The sequence below is a fragment of the Balaenoptera physalus genome (genome assembly GCF_965194825.1).
Source record: "Balaenoptera physalus genome assembly, chromosome: 1".
In the NCBI taxonomy this organism is placed as follows: Eukaryota; Metazoa; Chordata; class Mammalia; order Artiodactyla; family Balaenopteridae; genus Balaenoptera; species Balaenoptera physalus.
In genome coordinates this window covers 151650432-151666649 of record NC_138882.1, presented here as the reverse complement: position 1 = coordinate 151666649, position 16218 = coordinate 151650432, and the positions used below count along the sequence as shown (strand labels likewise).

The following is a 16218-nucleotide window of genomic DNA, read 5'->3' as shown; positions in this document are numbered from 1 at the left end:
AGGCCTCTTTACTCCAGGAGAGCCTCTAGGTACAAGGTGGTCCTGATACCCTTCTATCCCAACCACCTACCCCAGCATTCCTGTGTCCCCAGGGCCTAGAACAGTGCCTGGCACATGGTAGGTTCTTGATAAATGTCTGAAGGAGGGAAGGAGGGAGGGAGGGAGGGAAAGAAGGGAGGAAGGGAGGGAAGGAGGAAGGGAGGAAAGGAAGGAAGGAATTCTTCCAGCAAGGAACACTTACTGCTGGATAGACATGGCCAATCTGAGCAGCCCTCCCTATGTGGAGCTCATCCTCATCCTCTTCTTCTGTTGTTTTCCTGTATACGGGGTTGTCGAAATTCATGCTTTTGGTGTTCTTCCGCTTCCAGTTTCTCCAGATCAGGTAGCCACTCATGCACAGCAGGGCTATAACCACTGGAGGAAGAGACACGTTACAGTGGATCTCCAGCAGGCTCCAGCCCATTGCCCAGACATCAGTGCATTTCTCGCCACCTCTCCAACTTGACTGCCCCTTGTTCCCAGGCTCTGTTTCTGCATATTCTTTTTCTGCTGCTGGGAAGCCCTTCTTCTAGCTCTTCGTTCATTAACTACTCATCCTTCAAGATCCAGCTCAAATGTGAAGTCTTTCTCAACCTCTCATGGTACAGTCAGTTGTTCCCTCATGTGTGTTCCCAGACTACAATGTTGTACTTTATATATGTGTACCCCCAACTAGACTGAGCTCTTTGAAGGCAAGGACCGTGCCTTCTTTCTCTCACTGTGCCCAGTGCCCAGTAGCGAGTAGGTGCTCAGTAACATGCTGAGTGAGTGAGTGAATTTCTTCACCACACTCTTGCCCTAATACTGCTACTTCCCTGGATTTCTCTAAGAAACCATTCTCTCCCAAAATTGGAGGGTGGAGGGTGGGGTGGGGTGCTTCTTTCCAAAGCTGGGGCTCTGCAAGAAGAGGAGCATCTCTAGAAGGGGACACAGCAGGGAAACACAGGCTCTGAGTTTAAATCAATGGATATATTAATGAGTAAAGGAGGAATTTCTCAGATAGAGCCGGGAGAAAATGGGGCAAGCAGCTTCACAAGATAGTAAGCAGTCACCCTGCGCATTCAAGTGGAGGCTGGGTGATAGCTATCCAGGATGCTATAGAGGGGGTTTCTACAATACTTTGGTAAGATTATAATAATCAATAATAATTGATATACATAAAGATAAGAACAGGGCAAGGATGCCTGTTATCGCTGCTAGAATTTGTTGTCCCAGAGATCTAGCTATGCAGTAAGACCGAATAAAGAATTGAAGGGCACACATGGGAAAGGGAGAAATCAAACTATCATTAACAGATATTGTATGCTTGGAAAATCTTAGAAAAGCATATGAAAAACTATTAGAAATGATTTTAGTTCATCAAGAATCAACATAAAAAATCAATAGCTTTCTTATTAATCAGCAATAACCAATTAGAAAATGGATGGAATAAGAACACATTCGTAATAGCCCAACAAAAAACTATAATACTTGGGATAACCCAACAAGGAATGTGCAAGTCCTATGTGACCTATACAATTCTACTGAAGGCCATAAAAGAAGGCTCAAATAAATAGAGAGATATGTCATGTTCCTCGATGGGAAGGTTCAATGTTGTAAAAATGTAAATTCTCTCCACATCAATTTATATACCCAAGGCATAAGATTCCATCATAAGTTTTATAGAATTAACAAGATGATTCTAAAGTTCACTTAGAAGAGAAATTGAATAAAAATAGCTAAGAAAATGTTCCAAGAATAATAATACCCTATTAGACATTAAAATATATCATAAAGTTGTGTTTCGAGTGTATAGGAATAGTATATAGGAATTGGTGGAGAATAAACAGCCTAAAAGCAGATCAAAGTATGTATAGGCATATAGTTTACAATAAAGATGACAATTCAAGTCAGAAGGAAAAGATGGACTATTCAATAATGGTCTTGTGAAAACTAGACAAGCATGTAGAAAAAAATACTTAAATCTCTACCTCTTGCTGCATTCTAAATTCCAAATGGATTAATAATTGAATACTAAAAAATGCTTAAAATAGTAGAAAAATATACAGAGAGATATTTTAATAATTTAGAATGAGGCAGACCTTCCTAAGCAAGACACAAAGCCCAGAAGTCATAATGTAGGATATTAACAGATCTGATACTTAAAAATTTTTAATTTATGCATGGCAAAAGAGACCATAAACAGATTTTAAAAATCAAGTGGCAGGATGGGAGAAATGATTTGTAACATATATTACAAAGGTTTAACATTAATTATGTATAAATATTTCTACAAATAAGTAAGAATAAGACAAGGAACCAATAGAAAAATAAGAAAAGACTATGAATAGGCAATTCATAAAGGATGAAATGTAAATGGCCAATACGCTTGTGAAAAGATACTCTGCCTCCCAGGGAAATATCAGGGAAAGAATATTCATCTTTCACCCCTCAGATTAGCAGAAATTTAAAATAATGATTCTATTAGGGCAGTTACATCAGGGAAACAGCATACACATGCCCTTCTATGGAGCAGAGTATGGCAGGAGAGGAGCTGATTTCTCTTTCACTAAACAAGGCTGAGTATTTTCCACTCTACTCAAAATGAGCCTGGAATAGTCTCACCATCATCTTTACTAATAAAGCCTTTCAAGGCCAATTCAAATGCCACCTTCTTTAGAAGTGCCACTCCCTCTCCTCCACAGAGCATCGGGTCTCTGTTATAGCACCTTATAATATGTAGTAACACCTCTCTTGTATCACCTTTTTTATGATTAGGTCTGATTAAAAAGTGAAAGCTCTTAAAGTCTTTTATCTTTTTCTTCCCTGGATCCTTGGCGCCTCGCACAGTCCCTTGGATGGTGTTGAAGTTTTTAAAACATTCACTCGCTAACTCACCACCATATTGGGGATTCTTAGGATAAAAGGGCCAAGTCCTTATCCTTGAGGTACTACACATGGGCAAGTAAGGGAGATAAACCGATGAACGGACAATCGCAATTCAAAGATCCGACCAAGAGAAGAGACTGGTATGAGAGATAGGATGTGCAGGATACTAAGTGAATATCAGGGTAAGAGAGAATGAATCAGCCCACATGGCTCTCTGTGAGGTTTAACCAAATGTTATATTCTGGCCATATTCCAAATCCACCCCACTCCCGCCCCCCCGTGCCATTTCCCATTCCTGGCTTTACCCATGCTGTCTTCACTTGCTTGGATTGCTCTTGATCCTTCTTCACTTGGCTGATTTGGCTCAAATAACTTTTCCACTAGGAACCCTCCCCTGTCCGCTTCCCTCCTCTCCTAATTCCAAGGTAAGTGCCTCCTCAGCACTTCTACTGAACTGCATATGGCTTCATTTTAGGACTTACCATGTCAGTATCAAATTATCTGTGTTATGTGTGTCTCCCCAACAAGTCTATAAACTTTTGGAGGACAAGAACCATGTCTTACTTATTTTTAATCACCTTCCCTCCCCTTATCACAGAATCTGGTACATCATAGCTGCTTGATAAATGTTTGTTGAAAACGAAACAGAAAGAAAGCAAGATAGCACGATCTATTAAAGGAATGGCAAGCAGCTCTAAGAATTTTTTTAAATGTATGTTTTTTCTACTCATTAATTCGACAAATACTTTATTTCCTCCCATGTGCCAGACACTGCTAGCTGGGGAGAGTGGCGAGCAAGAGACACACCAGACCTGTCCCCATGGAGCCTACAGTTTGGCTTCACATGGCTGGTGTGTAGAGTATCAGCGAGGGGTAGTGGGGGAAATATGTGGATAGTTGTCTGGGGCCAGGTCCTGAAGAGCCTTGTGTGCCAAGCTAAGAAACCAAACTAAATCAGGACTGGGAGGTGAGCAGGAAGGCGGCCAGGGCAGAAAAAGTCAATGAGAGAGGTCCGTGTGCTAAGTGCTCTATTCTTCTAGTGCTTTTACCCAGACCCTGGGCAGGGTCTCTCTTTTCTCACCAGTGACTTGGGGCCACACTCACCCATAGGCACAATGATCCCAATGACAGCAGCAGTGACTGTTGAGCCCATCTTGCCACTTTCATTCCCATCTGCAAAACACAAACATTTGCAGAACAATGCTCCATCACTGTGAGTCCCAAGTCCTTGCTGGCCTCAAGCAGTAAAAACAACCCAACTGCTTCTTGCCCCTGTTCCAAAATGATGATCCTGGCTACTGCTTAATAATTTAGTCTTTCCAGATCTTATCAGGACAGAGGTCATCTCCATTTCACAGATGAGGAAACTGAGTCTTCTTGGGGTTTTTGGGGACTCACATAGAAGTGGCAGAGCTGGGATTCAAACCCAGGATTTGTGACCTAAATCCCTTACCCTTTCCACAGTATTGGGGTGGTAGGAAGCTCGGGGCTGAGCCCTTAGGTCTTTATGTTGCTGACTACCTGGGGCAATTGCCTTTTTCAGCCAGAATCTGTTGTTTTGTCTCTCTTATTTCTGGTGGTCTGTCTGTCTGTCCATCTGCATCATCAGTTTTTAAAAATAAATTTATTTATTTATTTATTTATATTTTTGGCTGTGTTGGGTCTTCGTTTCTGTGTGAGGGCTTTCTCTAGTTGTGGCAAGCGGGGGCCACTCTTCATCGTGGTGCACGGGCCTCTCACTATCGCGGCATCTCTTGTTGCGGAGCACAGGCTCCAGACGCGCAGGCTCAGTAGTTGTGGCTCACGAGCCCAGTTGCTCCACGGGCCCAGTTGCTCCACGGCATGTGGGATCTTCCCAGACCAGGGCTCGAACCAGTGTCCCCTGCATTGGCAGGCAGATTCTCAACCACTGCGCCACCAGGGAAGCCCCCATCAGTTTATTTTTAATGAGTAATTAAAATGAGACAGTATAGCATAGTGGAATCCAGAGCACAGGCTCCTGGGTCAGACTTCTAGGGTTCAAATCCAGGCTCTACTACTTACTACTTCTGTAACCTTGGGCAAGTTGTTATATATTGTATTTCTTTATCTTTAAAATGGGGATAATTATACACCTACTTCCTAGGGATATTGTGAAGATTAAATGAGATAATTCATGTAAAATGCTTACTTAGCACAGTGCCTGGCACAGCCTTGCCTAGTTCAGAGAGGCCAGGGAGTGGGGTAGGGGTTGTTGTGAGGCCTGAATAGGGTAGATAAAAGCACTTTCTAAACTGAAAAGTGCTTGGAAATTGTACTATATATTTTTAAAAGTAGGTTGCACCATCTTTTTCACTCTCTTACACTCATCTTCATTGTAACATCTGTACAGAACTTTTTAGTTTAAAAAGCAGTTTTCCCTTGGATCCTCATGACAGCCCTCTGAGGTGTGAAGAGGAGCTATCATTTGCTCCAAGAGAGGAGATGATTGTCTCCTGGCGACGGCCCAAATGCTATCCTCTCAGTGTGTCTGTTTCTCCAAGTTACTCCAAGGGAACCTAATTATTAAGGGGAGAAAAGAGCTGCACTGCTTACAAAGTTTACTGTGGAAATGCCGTTCTCCTCTCCCTCTGGGTCCCAAGCAAACACAGGACAGTGATATTAAAGCCTAGAGTGTGATGAAGCCAGTGGGGAGACCCCCTGGTCGGAGGCTCGGCCCAAGTGAAAGGAACTGGACTTCACACGCAACCCACCTGCCTCTCCGAACTTCAGGGTAAGCGCTCAGCTCTGAAAATCCAGCTCCTGCTGGCAAGATGGGCCTGATTATTAAGGTGCTACCATGCTGCTTATTTTCTGGGCCATGCACATATGGGAAAAAATTTAAAAGATAGTTTATTCTCTTAAATGAACTCCCCCTAGCAGGTAACTCAATTTAAAAGGTATGTGCTGGTTAATGAGATAGAACATTTCTAGCAGTGACAATTACTGCTCCCGATGATTTAATAAGTGGTGAACTTAATTATTTTCATCCCAGGGTTTGCAGAGAGGCATTAACAGACCATAGTTATGGATATTACTATATGGGGAACCTACCGAGAGTGCTGAGAACTGAGATCAGGGCACTTGAAGCTTCCAAATCTGAGGGATGCTCCCTCATCCACGTCAGTAACGTGTGACCCAGACACACTATCAGAGTCAGCAGAGGCTGTGTGCGTGAGCACTTCTGTTTACACGGATGCCTCTGTCTCTCATGGCAACCTTGCGAAGCAGGTAGGGGAAGGGTTATTATTATCCTACTTTGTAGGTGAGGAAACTGAGGCTCAGAGATAGTAAGTAGCTTCCCTCAAGACCCTCTGTAAGGTAGGAGCACCTGTGACTCCTAAATTGCGGGTTGGCACTCTTCCTCCCGCTGCTTCCTCCTTGTAGACAGCCAATATTTAGCTCTGGTATGACCACTTCTTCCCACAGATCCCCCCTTCCTGGCTTCCCTATAGGACCCGCCCGTGTCATGAAAGAAGGCAGAACTCATTTCCTTACAGTGCTGGGAGTGGTTGCTGGTTGCAGGGCGTGGGGTAGACGGGCTGATGCTGGGAGCCCTGGGAACACTAACTGAGCTTGGGACCGCTGCTGCCAGGCTCGGTGTCTCTGTGCTGTGGTTCTGGTAGGTGGGGCTGTGGACGGTGGTCCCAGGGGCTCTGGTGGTGTCGGCTACTGTCCTCCTTGTGGTGGAGGCTAACGTCGTAGTTGAGGTAGACTGAGGTGCTGCGGGGGAAATATCATGAAGGTCACTGTACAAAGAATTTTGCTGTTTTAGTGCCTAAATTATTGCCTCGATGAAGTATACTTATGAACTCATCCTCATGGCTCAGCTCAAACTCCTTCCCTAATCCTACTGAATGGGCTATGATTTTTACTTTACCTGAATGCCAAGCATCTTGTCTGTGTTTATACTGCATTTCGATTTGATAAAGATGAGTCATTAAGACAGTGCTGTAGAATTAGGTGTGGGCAAGACCACGATAAAAGACTGGGAGGAGTGGAAATTATATAAATCTAGAAGGAGTTTGTATGTATACTGGTACACTATTAGGTTCAAATTCTCACTCCACTTTAAACAATTGAAGCTGGAAATAACGAATGCTGCAGAAGACTTATGCTCAAACAAAAGGCCTCGTGCCTTCATCAAGACTGGAGGATGGATATAAATTTATATGGTTGAAGTATTAATTGTTAGTCTCAGTCATATCACAAAAGGGCTGCTAGATAGTGTGTTAAGTTCTGGGTGAGAAACGGGCAAGATCATAGTCACCTGCGTATAAATAGTAATCAAAGCCATGGGGATCAAGGTTTCTTAATTTGAGGTCTTCAAGGGATTCCTGATCCCCCTGAAACTGAATTTAAAATGTCGTACGTATATGTGCATTTTTCTTGGGAGTGAGAAGAGAAAGCCTTGGAGGGACCCTACGGGACACCAGCATTCAAGGTAGGTACAGAAGAGGAGCCTGCAAAGGCAACAAGTAACCAGAGAAGATGGAGGAAGACCAGGCGCTCATGGTTTTCCAGAAGTCAAGGAAAACTTCAGCAGGTGGGGTCTGGCATTGCCGGGGGCCATCCCTCCCAGTAGCTCTGCTCACCTCGGTAGCACCTCTTCATGTCAGGGCCCAGTCGCATTGTGTCAGGACAGGCACAGGTGTACTTGGGGGAGTGGCTGGAGATCTGAGGAGCAGGAAGGCACAGGTACTCACAGCCTCCATTGGGCTGGGCACTCAGCTCGCAGGCATCTGCAGCTAATGGCACAGAGAGAGATGGGGAGAGAGAGTACTGGGGCACAGACGGGACGTGCCAGGCTCTCCCTCCCCCACGTACGAGGCCCTTCCCACTCGTCTAAATCAAAACGCTTTCTCTACTACTTTTACTGGGCACCTTCCGTCACTGTACCTGCTGTTTTATCCCTACTCTTTCTTCCTTTTTTTTTTTTAACATCTTTATTATAGTATAATTGCTTTACAATGGTGTGTTAGTTTCTGCTTTATAACAAAGTGAATCAGCTATACATATACATATGTCCCCATATCTCTTCCCTCTTGCGCCTCCCTCCCTCCCACCCTATCCCATCCCTCTAGGTGGTCACAAAGCACCGAGCTGATCTCCCTGTACTATGAAGCTGCTTCCCACTAGCTATCTATTTTACATTTGGTAGTGTCTATATGTCCATGCCACTCTCTCCCTTCGTCCCAGCTTACCCTTCCCCCTCCCCGTGTCCTCAAGTCCATTCCCACACTTTCATTTAATGCTGATGACAACTCGGAGGGGGGTGTGTTATGCCCAGGTTAACAGATAAAAGACTGTGGCTCAAAGAGAACAAACTTGTCAAAGCTATACCTCTAGTAATTTTGGAGACAATTAAAACTGAGGTCTGTTGGACTCCAAAGTCCATGTTTTTTCCTCCCTATGCCACATGCCATATCTCTTTCTTATTTAAATTTCTAATCTAGAATCAGGCACCAACCTTATCTCCTTACCCCTTTTTGCTTTCCCACCTTCACCCTTCCCATTACAGTTAGAATGAGTACATCCTAGTGACAGAGGAAGGGACAACCTAATTGTAGGATTCCTGGCGTCTGTTGCCAACCAGCAAGCTGACTTACTGATGGCCCTAGGATACGTTACTTTATACCACTGCAAAGTACGAACAAATAGCAAATGAGAAGCAATGTGTTCCTTTATGGCAGAAGGAGCTCTGGAATCAGACAGGCCTAAGTTTAGGCTTTAGCTCTACCACCTGCTAATGTTATTTTACCTCTATGAGCTACAGTTTCCTCAGCTGTTGAATGAGAATAGTAATATCCATACTTTGTAAGACTGGCAAAAATGGGACATTTGTATATTTATTTATTTCTACCCAGCCTTAGTTCACCAAGAGCTTGAGGCAAAATGAAATAAAATATGTGACAGCAAGGCAGTCCACCAATGAGAGGGACTGTTGCCACTACTTCTGGGGATGCTGAGACGTGACATGAATGTGAATACAGCCTGCCTACTAGAAGGAGAGGATGTGGGCAGTGGACTTGGGACCGGGGAAGGCTCACCTCTTGGCTGCTTCAGCTCATGGAAGATGACAATGTCATGTGGGTTATTGAGGTTCTCAGCTAGGATGGAGATTTCCAGGCCATTGAGCCGATTTGCACTGAAAATGGCCTCATTCTCCAGGTCTGTCCAGAACACCTTGTCCTGTGGGGTACAAATACAGAGGATGGGAAGCCTAGAGCTTAAACCCATGACCTCAGCCTGAGGGCTCAGCCTCAAACCATAGTCACAAGAACTGCTCTGGCATCTCCCCTGAACTCTCTTGTCCACAGATTCATAGTGGGACTCTCAGCTCTGATCTGTGGCATATGCTCTGGTTCCCTTCTGTCTCAGAGGGTTATTCAGTGCTTTGGCCTGAAGGCTGCTCATTAACACTGAGCTAGGCCTGCTTCCTGGAGTTCAGCAGAAACCAAGGTTGGGTCTCTGTAGCTGTTACCATTACTAGGGCCTGGGACCAAGATTGGAGAGGATGTATGATCTAGTGAGAACTATCCCTATGGGGCCTCCTACAGCCTCTGGGTATACACGCATACACATCCAATGGTTAGTCCATACAAGCCTAAATGTGCATCTGTAGGCAAATCCGCATTTATAGGTACAACCGTGCAGCCTCATGTACAGATCTAGACACATACCCACATGCACATCTACACACCCAAAGGCACACTTGTACCTAAAATGAACTTGTCTAAGTACTGGTATGCATATTTACACTCACAAGCACTAGCACATACAGGAATGCACATTTTTAAACAGACGCATTTATGTATACACAGGCACATACACATACATGCCACATATACGCACAACCACAAACACATGTGTCTGAACACACCTGTCTTTTGAAGCAGAGGCTGGACTTGGGAGCTGGAGCTTTGCCCACAATTTCAGAGCTGTGCTGGGTGATGTCGCTCCAAGCAAATATTGCCAATGCCCACCACAGGCCACTGTCCCCTTGCTTTCCCTCCCCTTGGTGGCAGAGTTAGTTTTGGGGAAGAGGTATGGGTGTGCGAGAACTTGGTCGCTTCTGGCTTCCTCATTCCCCAAGGAGAAAGGTTGTTAGGGTCAGAACACAGGAGGGTCTTGACTCTTCACCCTCCTGTGAGCTTCTTGAGGACTGGGATGATGTCTGATTCACTTCTATGACCCCAGGGTCCAGCAAAGGTCAGTGAGAGTGTGCTGAATTGAATAGCATCTCTCAGGCCATTTCCAGTAGTAAATGATACTAAGGAAATGTGTATTCCTTTTCCCTTTCTTTATTGGGGTACCTTCTGTATACGTGGGTACAGTGCTGGGTGCTGAGGGTACCTAGTCTAGCAACTTACCTGTGAGAAGTGCTCTGAGGGAGGGGCCTTGGGGAGGAAGCACAGGAAAGGCTGCCAGGTGGACAACGGGCTGCATAGCCTCTGTTTGCAGACAGCTCACATATTGTGTACAAACAAGCCAGTCGGCTTCCCTGTCCCTTTGTTTCCACTTGGACGAGTCTCAGGGAGTTGTCCTATTTGAACAGCCTTTCCTAGGCTTCAGCTTCCTGATGGGGCCATGCCTCCCCTCACGGAGCTCACCTCAAACACAGCTATCCCGAAAGGGTGGCTCAGGAAGTCAGGGGAGGAAATCAGCATCTTCCTGTTGCCTCCGCTGAAGTCAATGCTGGACAGCTGGTGCAGCTTGGAGTCTACCCAGTACAAGCGCTGGTTCAGCAAATCTTGAGGAGGAAAAAGGGACAAGGGGATCGGGTTGTGAGCCTGGGACCACAGCCCGTATTTCTGCTCCTCTGTGCCCCTTCCCTGCCCGCATCTCCAGGCCAGGCCTCAGAAGGAGGCCAGCCCAGGGCAACCATCAGGAAACACAGGCACTGGTACTATAAGGGGACACAGAAACAAGACCCATGGAGCTCCAGGCAGTGGCCAGCACCAGGCGCTAGAACAGGCCCCCCCAATCAGGGAAGGCAGGGCTCACCCAGGGTGATTCCGTTGGGCCACTCAATACCGTCTGACACCAGTGTCTGCCGGTGCATACCGTTGAGCCCAGACTTCTCGATCTTAGCCTCGTACCCCCAGTCAGACCAATACACGAACCTGGAAGAGAGAAGAACCCAATGGGCTTCTTGTCAGGGGACGTGATTGGGGTGGTGTGGGTCACAAGGGCTCGATGGCCCTCTGAATATTGAAGATTATGCTTAGTGGGGACTGGTAAGACCTCTGAAGTTCATGGGAACCATCAAACCTTAGCGCTGGCAGGCGTCTTGGTCTTCGCCTTATCTGAGTGCCTGGAGAAGCCTGTAGTCCCCGAGTCCACCTGACCTCGGCTGAACAGCCTGTCAGCCCATCTCTCCCACTTCAGCAGCTCCAGCTACAGCCCTAGCGTGCCAGAGCAGGAAGGGAAGGGCCCTGTCAACCCACTTACTTTCCTGGTTGACAGAGGAAAAAGCTGATGACCTAGCCAGGGCCACACAGCTAGAACTCTGTCCAGGGCTTCTCTCTCTTTTTTCTTGAACATTTATTGAGTATTTACTAGGTGAGTGGCCTCATCTCATGTACTTACAAATGCAGTAATCACTGCCCCTCTAATCCAATCCCTACAGAGCAGGCAAAATGAGCTTCTAAAAATGGAAATAAGTTGTCATTATCCTGTTTTTTAAAATTGAGATATAATTGACATATAACACTAGTTTCAGGTGTACAACATAATGATTTGATGTTGCAAAATGAGCACCACAAGAAGCTAGTTAACCTCCAGCACCACCCATAGCTACAATTTGTTTTTCTTGTGATAACTTTTAAGATCTATTACTCTCCAGTTTTTAAACTTTATGATGGTTTCTCCTGTTGACCTTAAAATCAGATCCCAAATCCTTACCACATCCGACAGGGCTCTGCATGACTAGGTCCCTGCCTACCTCTCCGGCTGTCTCTCCTGCCACCACTGCCCAGTTCCCTTACAAACTCCACACCCGCCCCCAGGGCTTCTCTTAGATCCTTCAGGGCACCAAGGCCTTCTCAGAGCCTTTGCCCCCACTTGTTTGCCATTTAGAACATCTTTTCAGTGGAGAACCTTCCTCCGACCCTCAATGTAAATAGGTCCTCCCTGTTATTGACTCTTAAAACACCCTGTTTTTTTCCTTCCAGTGCGCTCACACCATCGGTTATTTACGTATGCATGCGGGTGTGTGGCGTATTTGTTTACTGTCTGTTTTCCCCACTAGTCTATACGCTCCACTGAGGGCAGGCTCCTCATCTGCCTTACTCCTCACTTTGTACCTGGCAGGTAGCTCGTGTGTGGCATATAGGCCTTATTTGCTATTTGTTGAACGAAGTAGCCTCACAATTACCCCAGGAGGGTATAATTATTAGTCCCATTTTACAGATGAGTAAACTGTGGCTCAGAGAGGCTGACTTCCCTAAGATCACGTTGTGAATAAGTAGTAAAGCCAGGCTTCAAATTTAAGTTCAAATTAAGTTGGACTCTAAAGCCCGCGTGCTTAATCCTCCCCAAAATGCCTCTGCTGAAACCTGGTGTCAAGCCAAGGCTGGCTCCAGGCTAGGGGGCTGGTTGTTTTCCATCCCTTCCATTTGCCACTTTGAATCCCATCGCCATTCTGCTCCGTATACCAAAAGGCTGGCGCATGTGGGAACCACATCAATGGGCTTGGCTCCCTAGCCGTCTGGCTTCCAGTTGTATTCAGCAAAATATCGGAGGGGGAAGGGGAGAGACTGAGGTCAGGATGTCTATTCCCCTAACTCCCCCCTACAAAGGTGCCTCCAGCTGGCTAATGCCCTAAAGGTGACCCTCTCTACCCCGCTCTTTCCTTCCCAACTCGGGTAACCCTCCCTGCTCCTGCCCCTCAGGCCTGTTATCTGTTACTAGTCCAGGATAGTGCATTAGACCTTACCCGCTCCTTTGTAAATAGTCCCTTTATTAACCGGCCTTAAATTATCTTAAAATGAGTGTGCGGTGGGTTTCCTGGCGGGACCCTGACTGAGCCACAATGGACCAGGAATGGGCTGGGTGTACCTATATGGTTTGGGGGACACGGCAGGTGTAGCCCCAGGTCTGTGTGATAGCAGACAGAGAACAGGGTTGAGGTGGGGGTTAAATGAGATGACTCAGGTCTGCAGAGTGCCTGGATGCACCTGTGCGTGCCTATTAAGCGGCAGCTGTCGGTCACTTCCCAAGGCCACGCACACCTTCTCAGGTGGCCAGCCTCACCCCCAGCTGCCCTCACTGGAAGAAGAGGGTTTTCTTATCCCTGCTTAACAATTAAGGAAACAGCAGTAGGAAGAAGCCGGTGATCCTGGTAAACATAATATGATGCAGCCGCTTAAAAACCATGCCATCTCAGGACATCCCCACTGAGGGAGGGAGGGCGGGAGGGAGTCCTGCTCTGTTCAGAATCCCTACCCCTGATATGGAGGCATGGCCAGAGCAGGGCAGCCTGGGTGGTGAGGGGCCCAGAGACTGTGGGCCACAGGGATGGGGATGGAGGTGGGCAGGCTGGAGCAGAGCTGACCCAGTAATCTCAGTCCTCAAATCTTGCCGGCTGTCCTGCAGGGCAGGGAGTAGACATGCTACAGGTAACTCCGGAGGCCAATGGAGGAAGTCGAAGAGAGGCAGATATGGGAATATGAGAAAGAAACAAACAAAAGAATACTTTCTAATGGGCAGAGCTGCCCCAAAATGAAACAGGCTGTATGAGAAGTAACAAGCTCCTGTCTCTGGAAGTGTGAGCAGTTGCCAGATGCCCACCTGCAGCGCGCAGCAGCCTGAGGGAAGACTTCCTGCCCCAGGAGCATCTATCAGGCAATTTCTAGAGCCCTACTCGGCTCTGAGATGCTCTGGTTCTGTGATCTGGTGAGAGAGTGGCAGAGTCCTGGGAGCGCCCTGGCGACCAATGTGCAAGGGACCCTTGGTCAGGGGTTCACAAGCTGAGGGGCCCGCATGGACTTTCTTCCCTATGGCTTGTGTCTGGGTGGCCCAGGGCCTTCCAAAGCCCTCAAGGTAGCTCTTGTGACAGACACATGAGGGCTGAGCGCCTAGGGCAATCTGGGGTGGAAACACTCACCCTCGCAGGGGGTCAACGGCAATGGCCCGGGGTTCACTGAGGTCACGGCTGAAGAGAGTGCAGCGGCGTCCGCCATCAACTGTGGCCACTGAGATGGTCTTGTTGCCCGAGTCGGTCCAGTAGATGTGCTTGTGGACCCAGTCCACTGCCAGGCCCTCTGGAGAGTGCAGCTGCTCATCAATGAGGACCTCCTGCTCTGTCGGGTCGCTGGCTTTGTCCATGTAGGCGCTAGGAGCAACCAGGGCTGGCATGGGCAGGTGTGCCACCCCCAGGCCCATCTGGAGCTGTCCTTCCCCTCTCTCTTCCCTCTGGGCCACAGCAGTGCACTGGAGAGGAACTTGGCTAATTTCCATTCAACACATTCCCTGGGCCACCAGGGTAAGGATACAGGCTCAAGTCAGCCACAGTCTCTGGCCTGGAGGAGCTCAGTTTAGTAGGCACAGAAATTTACAGCCAGATAATTACACCAATACACTGTGATTACGGAAAGTATCAGAGGCTATAGCAGCAGAGAAATGGAGACTACATCACCCTGGAGGGCTGCAGAAGGCCTTGTAGTTGAGCCCTGAAGGACCAGTTTGTCAGGAACACAAAGAACAGAAGGCAGAGGGAACAGCATGTGCAGATGCCGAGGCGTGTGTTCTGGAACAGTGAAAGATCCAGTGGGGGTGGAGTGGGGTAGGTGGGGTGTAAGACAGGAAGTAAGTGTAGGCAGGGGCCACATCCTGACGGGGTCTGCATGCCACGCTAAAGGCTCAGGATTTCACTGTGGAGGGGTAACTGAACAGGTCGGAGGACATGGCCAGATAGGCATCTTAGATCACTGTGGCACCTGCGGAATATGCGAGGGATTGGAGGAGGAGGGAATGAAGGCAGGGAGACCAGTTAGGAGGCTGTGACCGCATCCCGGTGAGAGACGAAGAGGGTGTGCAGAAGGGCTGAGGCAGTAAGAATGGACAGAAGGGGCCACAATACAGCAGACACTCAGGAGGCAAAATTAGCAGGGCTTTCTCTCTCCCAAATGCTATATTTCCCAAGGTTTTCCTCTCCACATACCCTCTCTTCGGGTGATTAGTTCCACAGTGCCCAAGGCCATCCACAGCTCTGACCCTCTGATCCAGACAACTGTCTAAGTTCCAGACTATAAAGCCAACTGGCCCCTGTCGGACGTCCCATGGACACCTTGAACTCAACACATCCCAAACTGTTCATCCCCATTCCCCTCCTCTCAGCCACACAGACAGACTGCCTACCCCCCACCCGAAACTCCTCCCCTGCTCCCATCTCAGAGAACGGTACCACCGTCCACGAAACCTCCCAAGCCGGAAACTGAAACTCCCAAAATGAACCTGGGAATTCATTTTGACTCCTCCTCCCACAGCTCCATACCCAGGGCATCATCAAATCCTGCCTCTTTCCGTCACAACCATTGGACAGGCACCGCTCAAGCTGGTTCTGGGTGTGCGATTGTGAGTGAGCGTGTCTGTGTGTGCTGGGGTGTGATAGGCATCGAGCTGTCAGCGAGCAGCATCCATCCATCCACCATTCGCTCAACAGCCCGCCCAGTGCCTGGTCATCGGCAGTCCTGCCAAGTGGATCTCAGGACAAAGAAAGGGGGCCTGGGCATGCAGCGGCTCCTAGGAGAGAACCTCCTTGTGTGTGCAAGGAGCCTTCCCAAGCGCCAGAGTCCACTGACTGTGGTGTGAAGGGCTGGACCGCAGGTAGTGCCACCCAGGAAGACTTCCTTGACCGCCAGATGGGGTCAGAGGCCTCCTCTATACTTTTCCCTCATGATCATCACAATGGGTGTCGCTATGCTCTGAGTGGGATCCTCCAGGCAGGACCAGGTCTGAGTCATCTTTGAGTCCCCAGCATCCAACACACATATATGTGAGCTGCTCTGAAAATCCCTACCAAAGCCCAGAGGCTGCTTCCTTTCCGCCCTGGCTGAACATTTCCTGTGTCTCGTACTGCCCCATCAGGCCACCAGAGGTCAGTCAAAGCCCCCACGTGTGGGGCTCAAAGCTGCTCGCCCATCCAAGCCCTCAGCCCTGGAAGGCCCAGCAGGTGGAGAAGTCCTGGCAGTTCCACAACCACTGTGAACCCGCGTGCCTTCCTAAGCCCCATCTCTGTCCTGGGGAAATATAGAGGCAGAAGGGGTGCAGAAGCCACCCTTCCTCTCC

At 47.9% G+C, this 16218-nt stretch overlaps 1 protein-coding gene across 25 annotated transcripts in view; it reads right to left on the bottom strand.

Annotated features, from left to right (window-relative positions):
• LRP8 (LDL receptor related protein 8) overlaps positions 1–16218 on the bottom strand; it is a 78501-nt gene that overhangs the window by 4593 nt on the left and 57690 nt on the right. For 15 of the 25 annotated variants that reach the window (XM_082428960.1, XM_082428971.1, XM_082428983.1 and 12 more), the window contains 9 exons: positions 14036–14263; positions 10933–11051; positions 10539–10678; positions 8976–9117; positions 7521–7673; positions 6424–6648; positions 5980–6144; positions 4012–4080; positions 242–414 (listed from right to left, as the gene is read on the bottom strand). In XM_082428960.1, the coding sequence (XP_082285086.1) occupies positions 242–414; positions 4012–4080; positions 5980–6144; positions 6424–6648; positions 7521–7673; positions 8976–9117; positions 10539–10678; positions 10933–11051; positions 14036–14263 (1414 nt within the window). The remainder of the gene's footprint in view (positions 1–241; positions 415–4011; positions 4081–5979; positions 6145–6423; positions 6649–7520; positions 7674–8975; positions 9118–10538; positions 10679–10932; positions 11052–14035; positions 14264–16218) is intronic. The other 10 variants (XM_082428981.1, XM_082428961.1, XM_082428963.1 and 7 more) reach the window with 2 other exon arrangements.